This window comes from Ruditapes philippinarum, unplaced genomic scaffold, assembly GCF_026571515.1.
Source record: "Ruditapes philippinarum isolate M1 unplaced genomic scaffold, ASM2657151v2 ctg3315_1_1_1_1, whole genome shotgun sequence".
Classification (NCBI taxonomy): domain Eukaryota; kingdom Metazoa; phylum Mollusca; class Bivalvia; order Venerida; family Veneridae; genus Ruditapes; species Ruditapes philippinarum.
In genome coordinates this window covers 26,198-41,115 of record NW_026860139.1, presented here as the reverse complement: position 1 = coordinate 41,115, position 14,918 = coordinate 26,198, and the positions used below count along the sequence as shown (strand labels likewise).

Here is a 14,918-nt window from a genome sequence, read left to right as displayed (position 1 = left end):
ATATGTAATTATTTACATTAGACATAACGGGGAGTAGTACCATGATATGCAGGAGAATTGAATATTCCATGGGCTAAGCGTAATGTTGAGTGGATCGTGGGTGAAAATAATATGTTTTTCATTATTTTTATTGCTGAGAGAAACTCTAAAAGTGGTTGGCCACGATCACGCATAGACATACACTAGCACATATCATCTTAAATGCAAGTAGAACTATTCGAATGAATGGGTAGAAATTTGGTTTATAGGTATGAGACAGGTTAGAAAATATAGAGAAAAGTACAAAATTAGAAAAAGGGAAAATACATTTTCAATCTGGGTTTGATGAAACAATAATGTTAAATCTAAAAATGTGATAATAACTGATTATTAAGGTTAAATTGAAGGTATATGTAATTTTGTATTATTGTAAACACAGCGACAAACTTGAATAGATTGATTCGATTAAATCATACTGTCAATTAACTTTTTATAAGAAACAACAAGAAGACAATTGATACTGCACAAACAAAATAGCAATCACAAAAAATTATCAATTTGTTATTCTCGGGTTTATCCAGTTCCTTATAGATTTTTTCCACGTTATCTTCTTACCCAATCCCTTTCCCACACAGATACGCAGTTCTACTACCGTAAATTTAATCCAATAAAGTAAAAAAATCATAAAATCTAACTAAATATTTAAAAATGATTGCTATTTTTATGAAATGCCTGTAATTTACAGTATAACTTGACAGGTGCGGAACTTAATTTCCCCTAAGGTCATTTCAGTTCACTGATGAAGCGTTTCTATTTCGGTCATTAGAATATATTTTGACAAGCGTGATTAACCCAATCAGGGCAACATTGTGCATTGAATCAAAAGGTCTGTCGGCACAGAGGCATACAAGGAGCAATAAAAATCGTCAGTACACAGTGTGACAGGAACATTTGGTGCAAATTAGGAACATTAAAATGGACAATGCACACAGTATTAGACATAAGTTAGTAAAGAACCAGCAATTGTGTGAATAAATTATGCAAATTAGATTTTTTGAGCAGCCAATAAAAATGTTTTGCCTGCAGTTAATATTAGGCTACGATTACAATGCGAATCAATTTCAAATTCTTTAATTTCTCTCCAGTGCATCAATACATGATACAAACATAAGGTATATAACAATTAACATTTGTAAAAACGGCCATTACATACATGGCAAGTAATTTACAGAGAACAATCACAATACATAAAAAAAAGATTAACCCATCTATTGTTTATTTATTTTTTCTTCTTTTCGTTCAGGAGGAAGTAAATTATTTAGTGTAATGATTCTGCAAACATAATTAATATGTATAAACAGCTGATTTGACCACGTGTTGAAAATAACATAAAATGATGTCTATTTCACATAATCATCTTTTGACACCTGTCATGCATAAATATCGGGCAAACGACAGTATTTGTTTTTATAACAGATTAAAAATTGATTATAAAGCTTTAATGTATTCGAAATTGTGTCGACTGAATTTTAACACATTTTTTGCGGGGTTTATTTATTTCCTTGTTCACGGGCAGCATCATACGTTGACAGACATGTTAACAATTTACTTTTCAAAAGAGTTGCTTATATTTTTTAAATGTGTACATCAATTATGACATATGTTCACACCTTTTAATTTTGAAAGTCAGAATCAAACTGCAAAAATGTAATTACATGTACTATTAAGAACACGTTTCAGTAGGATTTTATAATAATATGATAATTATCGCCATTCAATAATTCAGCCAATTATTCGTTGGTGCGTTTGTTTAATTAATTTCATTATTTGATTGTGAAACTTTGTTAAATAATAACATGTGTATTTTATTGAATCTGTGAAATATTGTTTAATTACATTAAGATGAGACTTTAATGAACATAGCATTGTTTGGAGTAACGGGCATCACTGGCCTGAAGTGGTGCGACCGGTAACGTTGATTTTTTATTTGTTTCTTTATTTTTATTTTTTATTTGTGGATATTGTTTCGTATTTTGAACCATAAAAAAAATCTCTACACCTCCTGTATAAAATTAAATTGTCTGGTCAATACTTTATTATATTAATATTTCGCTACGATTCAACTAGATTGATCATAAGATCTAAAAGATGTGGGGAAATGACATCACGCGCACCTGTTTTTATACGGCCAATACACAAACATGGCCGCGCCTACTGATTTGTAGAAATCGGTGATTTAGCGATTTAAATTTTGTTATCATTCGTTTAATGTTATTATTTGGCGGCAGAAAATTTGCAGATTTATTATTTATAGTATTCTTTTTCTGAAATAAAGTTTTTATTCTAACCTTGTCTTTCCCTTTAAACAAAGTTGATATGTAAAGCTTTAAGTCCTGCACAATATAAGCGGACACACTATGAATATATAATGTCATTAAAAACTCGCATTTTTTAAAAGAAAAAAAAAACTCGTAATAAGGAATGCAGATTCAAATACAAAGAATACGTAAAAACAATTCTGATTCATTTCTAAAATAAAACATATTTACTTAACAAGTAAGAATTTTAGATTTCAATTAATTTCTGCAATATAAATATTTTACTCAAAGATGAAGATAAAACATTAAATAATGATTCATTTTGAATCTGCATGCTAATTTTGACTAATAACGATAATTGAAGTATTTAAAGTGCGTCCGTGTAACCAAAATCAGACAGACTTAAAAACAATCGGATTTTATAATAAAATTTTAGAAAATTTGTAATACGGGGGAATTCAATTTTTTTTATAAAATACCAGATAATTTTTAAAACGATATTTGAAAAAATTTTTTAGGGTGGCGGTAAGCCAGAGTAAATTGGTTTTTTCATGCACAAGAGAAAAAATCATGTATTATAGAAAGAATTGAATTTTATGTTTATTAATACATTTTCCCCTTTTTTTTGACTTTAAAAATTTTTAAAGTTTTCTGAAATTTTTTTGTATGGGGAAATTTATAAGAAAATAATCCGGCAAACAAAACCCCTGAAAATAAAGGAAAATATTTTTATAGAGGAAAAAAAAATTTTTACCGTGAAAAAACGGAAAATGAAATATGCATTTTATTTCATCAATATTTCTCAATATTTCATTTATAAGTATATAATAAAATATAATTCAAACAGCCTCTCACCAGTTTTCTAGACGCTCGGTCAAATTACTTCCTACCGTCGCACAGGGGAGTAAATGACTGAATATGAGCCGAGTCACGACAAAACCAACGCAATGCGTTTGCGACCAGCATTGATCCAGACCAGCATTCGCATCCGCGCAGTCTGATCAGGATTCATGCTGTTCGCTGTCAGTTTCTCCACTTGTAATAGAGTTGGTACGCGAACAGCAAAGTATAGTGACAGAAATGATACTCTGATTATATTGAAACACTTCATATTTGTAGAATTACCGGTACATGTTATAAACTTAATTTATATACCATTTCTCTATCATCGAATATGCAAAGAAAAAACATTGTAAACATTGGCATATGGAAATTCAATGAGAGGACTTTTACAGCCCAGAAAAAGCAAATGCCCTTAACTTTCATTATAACTAGTAGTGCCATTCCAGCTGGTTGGCAGAAACTTATAATCCAAAATTAGTTATCAGTTATAATACTGATCATATTTCCTGACTCTAATTAGAATTAACATTCCGACATCTTATGTTATCTTATACCATGCTAATCAAGAATTAAAATGTCATTTGGTACTCAGACTTTATAATTTATAGTTTTACGTATTTCTTGGCTATTCTAGGTTCTTTTCGTACACTTGATTTTAAATATTTTAATAAGATCCTTATGCGCAAAATATTACTCTTAGACTAAATCTGCGCAAGCAGCTGAGCATTAACGGAGAAGACAATGGATAGGTACATTCTAGTGACTCGCGCGTGATTTAGAGCGCAATTTTAAAGAGTTAATTGCAATGATGGGCATGGTAGTATTATTGTGTATATTAGATGTGTGAAGTTGGCGGCCCAGCGGCCTAGCGGCGTGAAGTTGGCGACCGGCGGCCCAGCGGCCAGCGGTGTGAAGTTGGCGGCGGGGCGGTCTAGCGGTTGGCGGCGTTAAGCTAACGGCCGGGCGGCCCAGCGGCTGGCGGCCAAAAAATTTAATGCTGCAGAAATGAAATGTTATTCAAACAATAAAACGGCAATTAATGAAGTTCTAAGACATTTCTTATTATTTAAAAGATATATAAGAAGAAAAAAGTCACTTTGAGATTTTTTTGTTTTTTAAAAAAGGGGTCTGGGGCCCTTTTTTCTTTGTTTCGCGAACTCTATTTTTATCTTCTTTCTTTTTAAATTACCCATACTTTTTATTAATGGGAGGACGGGACAGACGGGGGAAGGGAAAACCGTATTCTCCCAAAAAATTTTGGAATATTATTTTAAAAAAAAGCTAGGATGACTGGTAGGTTTGTACGCAACACACCTCTCACTCTGGCTTTCTATGGGTGTGAATTTCCATAAGACATCATTGAAAAAATGTACACCGAATAATCATCAAGTTTACATAAATAAATGATGTCATAAAGTTATAATATTAACACATAAAGCAAAGCAGCATTATAGTTCTGCAACATAGCACTTTAATCTCTGATATCTATCATTCCGCAGCAGATGAACAAGATGGTTCTTGTAAATGGCCAATGATAATTTTTTAATACTATAACAGTACACCAAATTTAAAAAAAAAAAATGTGAAAAATAAAAGCATTTTTGAGGAATGATGGGTATTTAATGTTAGTTGTACATCCCATGACTTAAAACTATATTGATGTTGTGAAGCAAAAATGTCAAAAATATACATGGTTTAAAGCGCTAAAGTATTTATTTTATCTGAACAGATTTACAATTTATAGAACGGTGGATTTTCTGTTCTTTTGAGGCGTGCTGTTTTAACATGTAAATGGTGTGATCAACATCAAAGAAATCTCTTTATGACTCATTTTTACTGTTGTATTTTTTATTTTAGTGGTAACTGTTTGGCAGTTCCACAAATAGCTGATCTTTTAATAAGTTATAGCATTATTATTGAAAATTACTCGTTCACACTACAGTTAATTTCTAAACTAAAATATCATTACAGCTGTAATTTAAGCCGTGTTTTCATACGCACATACATATGAACAAGTTGACCTTTATAATCAGCATACAGCAAAATATTCTTTGGAAAAGGTCCAAAACATAACATAAGTTTGAGTCATACATGTATTTATACAATAGCTGTGATAAAGTTCAAAACCAATATTAAAACAAAATTCTAGGTCAAAAAGGGACCAAAACAGACTAGATAAAAACAGAACAAACCACTGTAATGTTTAGTACTATCTAAAGAAATGTCTTTAGAACTTCATTAAATGCCGTTTTAATGTTTGAACAACATTTCTGCAACATTAAAATTTTTGGCCGCCAACAGCTGGCCGCACACTTCATAAAAAATGATAAAATAAAAAAAACTCTCAAAGTGATTTTTGCTTTTTATATATCCTTTTGATAATAAGAAATGTCTTTAGAACTTCATTAAATGCCGTTTTATTGTTTGAATAACATTTCTGTAACATTAAATTTTTTGGCCGCTGGCCGCTGACTTCACAAAAAATGGTAAAATAAAAAAAATTCTCAAAGTGATTTTTTTCTTTTTATATATCCTTTAAATAATAAGAAATTTCTTAAGAACTTCATTAAATGACGTTTTATTGTTTGAATAACATTTCTGCAACATTAAATTTTTTGCCGCCAGCCACTGGGCCGCCCGGCTGCTAACTTTTTAAAGAGTGTTGGCTCCGTGGATTATAACTCCGTCAGGAACAAGCCGTTGTTTCCTTGAGCAAAAAACTACACTCATTGTTTAGTACTGGTTGGTTCTAGAATTCGAGAGTGTGTTATTAAGCTTAAAATACTTTCCAACACAAACAAAGTAAAATAAATTGGTAGAAACTATGTTCAGGTCATTCTTTAGAAAACAACACATTATATCACATTAAACTATTCTATGTTATTTGCCGCAAACTAATACGTATAGGGGCATGGTATTGCGCTAAATTTCAGTAAGGTGTTCAAAATGTTTGAACTCGTTATATTGTTGTTGCCGAACCAAACAAATAAAAGAACTTATAAAAACATGTAATAGGAAAAGACGAAGATGTAAACATGTAAGAGAAAGAATTTATTTTTTTCAAACATACACTTGTAAAACTTAACTATTCTTTCAACAAACCATGGTAGGATTATCTAAGAAAGACAAACAGTAGCAAATACAAAACAATATTTACGTAAGCATTTGCAGGGTTACAATATTAAAGTGACATAATGACTATCCACAGTAATAAAAAACATTACATTTTGCCGTAACTGTGTTCACTTGTTTATTTGACTACCCAAAAATAATCATTCATCCATGGAGCCCTATGCATTTTTCTATAAATGTTAATTAATGGGAATTAATCGGTATTGTATAATTTTTAAAAAGATGGTGTTTTTTTCTGATTAAGTTAGTTTTCATATTTTATTATAAACATTTTTCATTATCAATTATGCAATTTAGTTAATCACCACTATAAATAGTCAATCCTTTCAAATATCTTACTTATTCATCTCAACTTGACAGCGAAAAAATGAGGATAATGTCTTTTTCATTAACGTATGAGGTGATGTAAGCAGTTTTATAACTAAAATATACAACTAGTGACTTCAAAAATAGTGATATTGTACAGCTTTTCAGTGACTGCAAATGTACAAATGTAATAGAAATACTAGAGCCTATCAATGTTATCACTATGTCAAACAATAGATGATCCTACACTCTAAATATCATTCTAAAATATTCTTGGTGTCTTTTTGAAATAACAGTTAACAGGGCTGGGAATCAAAACTGCGTCGTATCCTACAAAATGTAAACAAACGCCGCCATCTTGGAACGAAAAGGTTATGTTCCTGTTTATCACTTTATATGTTGGAAATGACTGAAAACGAGTATTTACACGCTACACTATTATTCCACTTCGTTCGGTATATGTCGCTTGCACAATTATTTTGTAAAACAAAAGTGACAGTGAACTTGCAACTCGAAGCGGAGCAGAATTTTTAAGAAATTGTGTGGATACGACGCAGTTCATATTGCTTCATCTTCCTTCAAATTAATTATATATTCGTTTGAGAGTTCACCATCAACTTCAAAACATAATTTTTCATCATTTACTAAAATTTCATTGAAAAGAAATGTTGATTTTTCAAGAAAATTTGTACAAAATTATACGACGCAGTTGAAGATAAAATATGATACGACCCACTTGTATTTTCATCGCAGGCTGCATATTGGTTCAACTAATAAATTATGCGTTAAGCATGCAAGTAAAGTCCAACAACATTTCTTGTTTGTGAATTTTTATCTTATGAATGCGCACAAGTGACTTTGTATGCAACTTAAGTCAAAAGCACTCATTGGTTCCACGAAAATAGAAAATGTTATAAAATTTCTATTAAAGCCTCATTTTTCGGTTGCATTTTAAGTTCCTATCATAAGCATCTACAAATTCCGAAAAGGCTGTATCAAATGCAATATATATTGAAACACGTGATTGCACACCCATATGACAACGTGTTCTAGTGTTGCATTAGCGAACTTTTAAACTTGTTTCCGTGAGATTTGGAAACTAATGGGGGGGATTACTTTTTCGTCTGCAGTTTTGTGATACAAATTTCAATATTACAGGGAAACCTCTCCTGAACCCTGTATTAATCCGGAATGACATTAATTTTGTTTTTTTAAGGAGAAAGAATTACAAATTTTGAAAAAATGTCTTTTGCTCTCGGAAGATGGGTATATGCGCAAATTGCACGCCTTCCTTTGTTTCTTACAATTAACAACAATTTCCGACAATTCCGTTATTACTTCTGTTTTTTATGATAAATTAAGTAACGTGTTCATGTTTAACGGAAAAGTAGCTACCGCAATGTAAACTTTCAAATTAAATGTTATATTGGACATAACAAAATGTATTCTAAATAATAAGAAGTAACAGAACATTACCATAAACCGCGAATGAACTGTGTTTTTTATCTAGCGCAAGTGATTATTCGGTAAAATAGACATATATTGCCTAAATTATCCCTGTTTAAAAGACTGCCAAAAAATACAACTTCGTCGTATCATATTTCATTTTCAACTGCGTCGAATCATTTCGTACAAATAATTATTTTCTTGGAAAATAAACATCTCTTTTTAATCAAATTTTAGTAAATGATGCAAAATCATATTCTGAAGTTTATGGTAAACTCTGAAATGAATATATGTTTGATTTGAGTGAAACAAACGATAAAGCAATATGAACTGCGTCGTATCCACAAAACTTCATAAAAATTCTGACCGCTTCGAGTTGCAAGTTCGCTATAACTTTTGTTATACAAAATAGTCGTGGAAGCAACATAAATTATACCGAACGAAGCGGCCAATTGTTGAGCATACCGTATAAGTACTTATTTCTGCGGGCTTAATATTCTACGATTTTGGTTAAAATAAGGGGTTTTAAATTTCTGCATATCTTATTTCTGCGGTGTCATCATTCTCGCATTTATGCTTTTTATTTCTACGTTTTAATTTTGATATTTTTAATTTTTACAAAATTAACCGATACAAACAGACAACATTTATGTGTAATACTGCATATGTATAAATATAAAGTGTGAAAAATAAACAATGGTAACATCGCACGTAGACACAATATATTGTACAAATACAAAAGGGTATGTTTATTGCACCCGTCAAACTATAATAGTATTATTTTAAAATAAACCAAGCTTAGGGTGAGCGAAAATCATACAAAAAGAACAAGTAAAGTAACTTTTTTTCTAATATTTATGACGGATACATAAAGAAACATTCCCATCTACGGTACATGATAATGTAATTATACAATACAGGTAGTTGACATATTCCGACATACATGTAGACAAGTCTTAATTTTCTGCGGTGTTTAGCTCGACTATTCGAAGAATATGAGAGCTATTGTAGTCGCCCCGGCGTCGGCGTCAGCGTCCGCATCGGAGTCTGCGTTGGTTAAAGTTTTTTGTAAAGTCAAATATCTCAATCATTACTTGAGATATTCAATTGAAACTTACAGTACTTATTTATAGTAACAAGGTACATCAGATTGACAAGTTTGATAACTCTGCCTACAATATTGACAGAATTATGCCCCTTTTTAACTTAGAAATTTTGGTTAAAGTTTTTTGTAAAGTCAAATATCTCAATAATTACTTGAGATATTCAATTGAAACTTACAATACTTATTTATAGTAACAAAGTACATCAGATTGACAAGTTAGATAACTCTGCCTACAATATTGACAGAAGTATGCCCCTTTTTAACTTAGAAATTTTGGTTATTTTTTTTGTAAAGTCAAATATCTAAATTATTGCTTGAGATATTCAATTGAAACTTAAAATACTTATTTATAGTAACAAGGTACATCAGATTGACAAGTTGGATATCTCTGCCTACAATATTGACAGAATTATGCCCCTTTGCAACTTAGAAATTTTGGTTAATGTTTTTTTGTAAAGTCAAATATCTCAATTATTGCTTGAGATAATCAATTGAAATTTAAAAATACTTTTTTATAGTAACAATGTACATCAGTTTGCAAAATTGCATAACTCTGCCTGCAAAATTTGAAGAATTATTTGCCCCTTTGAAACTTAGAAATTTTGGTTAAAGGTTAAAGGTCTTCAAAGATATTTACTTGAAACTTTACACATGCACTTAGGATCATAATTGTATGTCACTGACCAAGTTCCATAACTCTATCTTGCATTAAGGCTGATTCATATCCCCTTTTCTACTTAGTCTCTTGGTTAATGTTTACATGCAAGTTTTACATATCTCAATAACTATTAAAGATATTTATTTAAAACTTCACATATGCATTTAGGGTCATAATTGTAGGTCACTGACAAAGATCCATAATTCTATCTTGCATTTAGGCTGATTTTTCTCCCGTTTTTCAACTTAGAAATTCATGGTAAAGTTTTGCTTGTAAGCTGTTATCTCAATTACTACTGAAGGGTTTGTGCCTTTTTTGGGACAATTTTATGCATTCATAATAATAAAGCAGTGATTTACTTGATAAAACATCTTAATTAGAAGCCTTTGTACCTTTTCTGTCAAATTTATGTATTCATAGGTAATTAGTATTATTATACTCAATAAAACAACCTTGTGACATTACCTTCCGAATAGTCAAGCCAATACTGTATAATAAGACTCTCTCTAAGGCGTATAACATGAATTTATTAAAAAAAAATTAGACCTTTTGTGATCTTAAAAAATTTAACATTATCAAGGCTCTTTTACTATCAAGCACTTAGAATAGTCGAGCGTGCTGTCCTACCGACAGCTCTTGTTAAATCTGCGGTGTCGTTATAAACCGCAGAAATAGCAGAAATAAAGTTCCCGCAGAAAAAAGTACTTATACGGTATCTGGTTTTCAGTCATTTCCAACAAAAAAGCATACCTTTTCGTTCCAAGATGGCGGCGTTTGTTTACATTTTGTAGGATACGACGAAGTTTTGATTCCCATCCCGGTTGCATTCTCGACGCAATTGAGAAAAATATGCATCAACGTGGCTACACAACGTGGTATATGACGTCATATGAAGGCTTCTTGAGCAGCAGGTAATGAATTTTCGATAATGAGTACGACATATCGTCTTTATTCTATATATTGTTTATATTGAATCAGATATATTCCGAGATAACTGTCAGAGATCTAAAACTTTGTTTATTTTAAGCAATGAAAGAAAATGATGGCATATACGACGTGTACAGTCTCGTTGATAATGCATTTGAAACAAAATGATTTTATGGAAATATTGAACAGTTTTTTTATATAAATAAGATTTGTATTGATCATTAAACATTTTTTTGACTTATCATTAAATAAAACAGAAACGCCAAATATGAAACACTATTATACAAAATGGTCAAAAATGACATTTTAATTGCTTGAAATACTATTATGATATATCACTTATTATATACTTGGTAACAGATATATGAAAACGTCACAATCTTTCAAAAATAAGTGCAAGAATTACAAAGAAATCGAAACAAGATAACTTTCGTATCACACGAAACTGTCCGTACAGTTAATCAAATGGTTACTTCAAAATGAAAACAGTCTACATCTACAGTACATAAAATATTATGTTTACATGAATGAAATGCCTCTAGGAACATCACATATAGCAATTGTCACTAATTATTATTCACGTGGAAGTACAACCACTGGTTTGCCGTCCCGGTCCTCAATTTTCTGCAAAGTGACACGACCCGTTTCTTTGCTAACAGCATTCGCAACAGATACACGGTTCTTTCTACAGCAAAGATATGTCATGAAATTCATTCGAAATTTTCTGTTCATAAATGTATAGATAACTGGATTGATGCAACAACTGGCCATACTCAGACATTTGAAATAGAATTGAAGGTAGACGATTGTTTTCCGGCTCAACATTTCTCTATCAATTGATTTCTCAACCGAATTCAATATCATAATAGGGCTCCAGCACAAAATAAAGGCAAGCATAACAATAACCAACATTTTAATGACACTTTTCTTCATGTCCGCATTTCTAAGCGAATTTCTCCGCATTCCAACTGGCTTTCGAATCCATAACTGATAGCCAATTAGCCCATACGTTGTGGACATTATAAGAAGCGGAATTATGAATAAAACAACCAACGTTAACCAAAGTTCCAAAGGCAGTTTGTATTTATTTTCCGGCCAGACGCATACATAATTTTCTTCCTTTGAATTATCCTCACATTTCTGTTCAATTTTCTTAACCGTGTAAAAGACAGCATTAGGGATGCTGCATACGATCGAAAGGCCCCATATACCAATTAAGAAGATAGCGGCAGGTTTAGGGTTCTGTAAAAACTTCAGTTTATATGGATGAACAATTGCCACGTACCGGTCAAGTGCAATAGAACACAATGTTAGCGAACTACACGCAACGGAAAATGTCATGAAAAACGGCACGAGCTTGCAGGCAAACGGCCCGAATATCCAATAGATATCAAATGCTGCACCAAGATTAATTGGAACGCAAGTTAACGTTACCATGAGGTCTGCTACTGCTAAGGATAAAATAAAGACGTTTGTAACAGACCTCATGTTTTTGTCGAATGCAAACGTGACAATTACCAAGGAGTTTCCGATAAGTGACATAAAAGCAATGATTCCGTAAAGTATTGATAATAACACCTTTGATTCTAATGACACACCTATAACTTCATATTTATCTTTTGTAAGTTCTTTAAACAAATCTGGATATCTTTTTGCACAAAACTGATCGGAGTCCGGTTCGGAACATTTAATAGTTCCTTCACAAATAGCTCTTTTTAGTTCTTCAAGCAAGTTTTTAGCCGTTGTAGACATTATTATGCCTTTGAGAAAACAATCTTTTGTGTTATACGCGGTATTAAGTTAAGCCAAAAAGTCGAATAAAATTATCCAGTGCACATTTTCAAAGTTTTAAAAAATATGAATTAAAATAGTAAGTCATATTCAAAGCGTCCTAATGCAAAGACGTTCTACACTAAAATCAACTACAACAAAGGTGACACCTTAATATAATTTTGAAGTGTAAGATATCATTAGAGTGTACATATGATAAAAGTGATCGCTTTAAGAAGTCCAGTTTCGGTTTGCAAATATGATGCCATACGTTTATCTATAACCTGTCATTTTGTCAGTAGTCCATGATAAAGAGTCTAAGAAATTATGGCCTGATTTTGAGTTGGACAGGAACTCTTTCTTCAAGAATTTGCGACAATGATCGATTACCGCAAAATCTGTCACACAGAGTCGATTGATTAAATTACAGATTACTTTGTAAAAAATATGAATATGTAACAGCCATATGTTCATATTGAAAACATACATCATGGCTTAACAATAATTGTTCAGGCTTTAGTTTCTGATGTTTGTCCACTTCTGTCAGGTAAAACCGGAAGTTCAAGCTGTGTGGTAGTTTTACGACTTTCAGTTGATAATCTATGTTCAAGCATTGGTTGAGCTTGACTTTTTCGGCAGGACAAGAGAGTTCTGAAAGCTTTTCTAAATTTTTCATTCATGAACGCATAAACTAATGGATTCCAGCACGTGCTACTTAATGCCAGACATTGCAGGAAAGACCGCCAGTTTAGACTGTTTACGTTTGTCGGCACATGATTTGCGTTTGCGATGACATTAAACAGCAGAAGTGGGCTCCAGCAAATAATAAAGATAAACACTACCGTGATGAGCATCTTAATTGCTTTACGTTTAAGTTTTAGTCTGTTGTCATGGTTTCTCTGTGAAACAGCTCCGATAGGTCTTTGGACCCATAGTTTATGACAAATTATACCGTAAAGTATAGACATAAAGAGAAATGGTCCGCAAAATAAGACGAACATCGTTATCCAAATGTCAAAAACTTTCTTTGCAGTATGATAATGTTGTTGAATACAAACGATTTTATATTCTTCATTCTTGCACACAGATACTTCACGCGTATCGTAGAAAAACGCATAAGGAATTGTTGACGCGGCAGACACGCACCAAACAATTACTTGCAAAATGGTAGCACGCTTTGTCGTCTGTATAAACTTCAACTTTAAAGGATGAACTATTGCGTAATACCTGTCAAATGCAATACAGCAGAGTGTTAACGAACTACATGCAACAGACATCTGAGTAATACAAGGCATCAGTTTGCAGCCGAAACGTCCAAATATCCAACGTGTTGGTTTTAGAATTAACCCCAGATTCATTGGATTACACGTGAGCGTCACCATGAGATCACTTATAGCGAGTGACAAGATGAACACATTGGTCACAGATCGCATGTTTTTGTTTAATACAAATGTCATTACGACGAGTATGTTGCCACAAAGAGATAGACATATCACAACCGATGTCATAATTGACAATATCACTTTACTCGCCATTGGTATAGTTTGAGAATATAAGCGATCGATTTCTATCTTCCTCTTCAGATCGCCGAAATACTCTTCACATACAATGTTGAGACTACTCGCTCTATCGTCTGAGCAAAAAATCGCTTCGCAGACTCCCTGCAAAATGGCGGGGTCGACTGGTGTCTCAAGCCCCAATTCATTGTAACGGCAACTTGCGTTCCAAATCACCGAAGACGTTATTGTTTCGTTGGTAAATGAAATGTTTGAGTTATCCGGGGTCATTTGTGTCGTGTTGAATGAAACCATAATGGTGAATAATCCAAAGTGATATTATTATATGGCGTCTTTAGTCAAGAAAGAATTTAAATAACCAAAATATGAAAAGATATAACACAATTTATGTGATCAAGGTTCTTATGTTGTTATCAACTCTTTTATTAGCAGTTGATACTCCTTTATCATCTGTTCTAGTAACAAGAAATCATATTTTCTTAGGATTATGGAACAAATGCAATTATTTACCTATGTGATCTGTATTTCTTTTGGATTTCATTGTAAATATTATTTCAAAGCATTTCAATATGTTAAGATTAGGTTTAGAATTAGATAAAACCCGATACCTGGAGATACTGACTCGCTAGAACGGTTAATGTAAACACAATGGAGGCAATGTTCTTAAATGGTTTCCTGACAGTATGGACATTGTTTACCAAGCACTGGTCATTTATCAGTTTGGAAAGGATTGGTAATGATTGGTAATTGGCTTCAAGATTCTATATCTCCACGTTGACGTCAAAGGGTTGGGATTTACGATGAAGCATATTATTTGTTCAAGGGAAAATGGTGCTCAAAATAAATGTCAAAGAAAAAGTAAAGATCTAGTTGAGGTTTATATGATTGAACTATCTTTAACATATCTAAAATCTGGA

General features: G+C 32.2%; 1 protein-coding gene across 1 annotated transcript; it reads right to left on the bottom strand.

The window, feature by feature from the left end:
• Positions 1 to 11,185: 11,185 nt before the first annotated feature.
• Positions 11,186 to 14,380, bottom strand: LOC132759018 (uncharacterized). Its single transcript, XM_060750742.1, has 2 exons — positions 13,000 to 14,380; positions 11,186 to 12,502 (listed from the first exon to the last, which is right to left on the bottom strand). Exons 1-2 carry the CDS (start codon positions 14,293 to 14,295, stop codon positions 11,288 to 11,290), a joined length of 2,511 nt encoding a protein of 836 aa, XP_060606725.1. The 5' UTR covers positions 14,296 to 14,380; the 3' UTR covers positions 11,186 to 11,287.
• Between the last annotated feature and the right edge of the window lie 538 nt (positions 14,381 to 14,918).

What these genes read in the sequence shown, in the direction of transcription:
- LOC132759018 (XM_060750742.1), bottom strand. Translation starts at nt 14,295, where the DNA reads ATGGTTTCATTCAACACGACACAAATGACCCCGGATAACTCAAACATT. An exon ending in GACAAACATCAGAAACTAAA is followed by an intron (nt 12,503 to 12,999) that starts GCCTGAACAATT and finishes CTTAATACCGCG; the next exon opens with TATAACACAAAAGATTGTTT.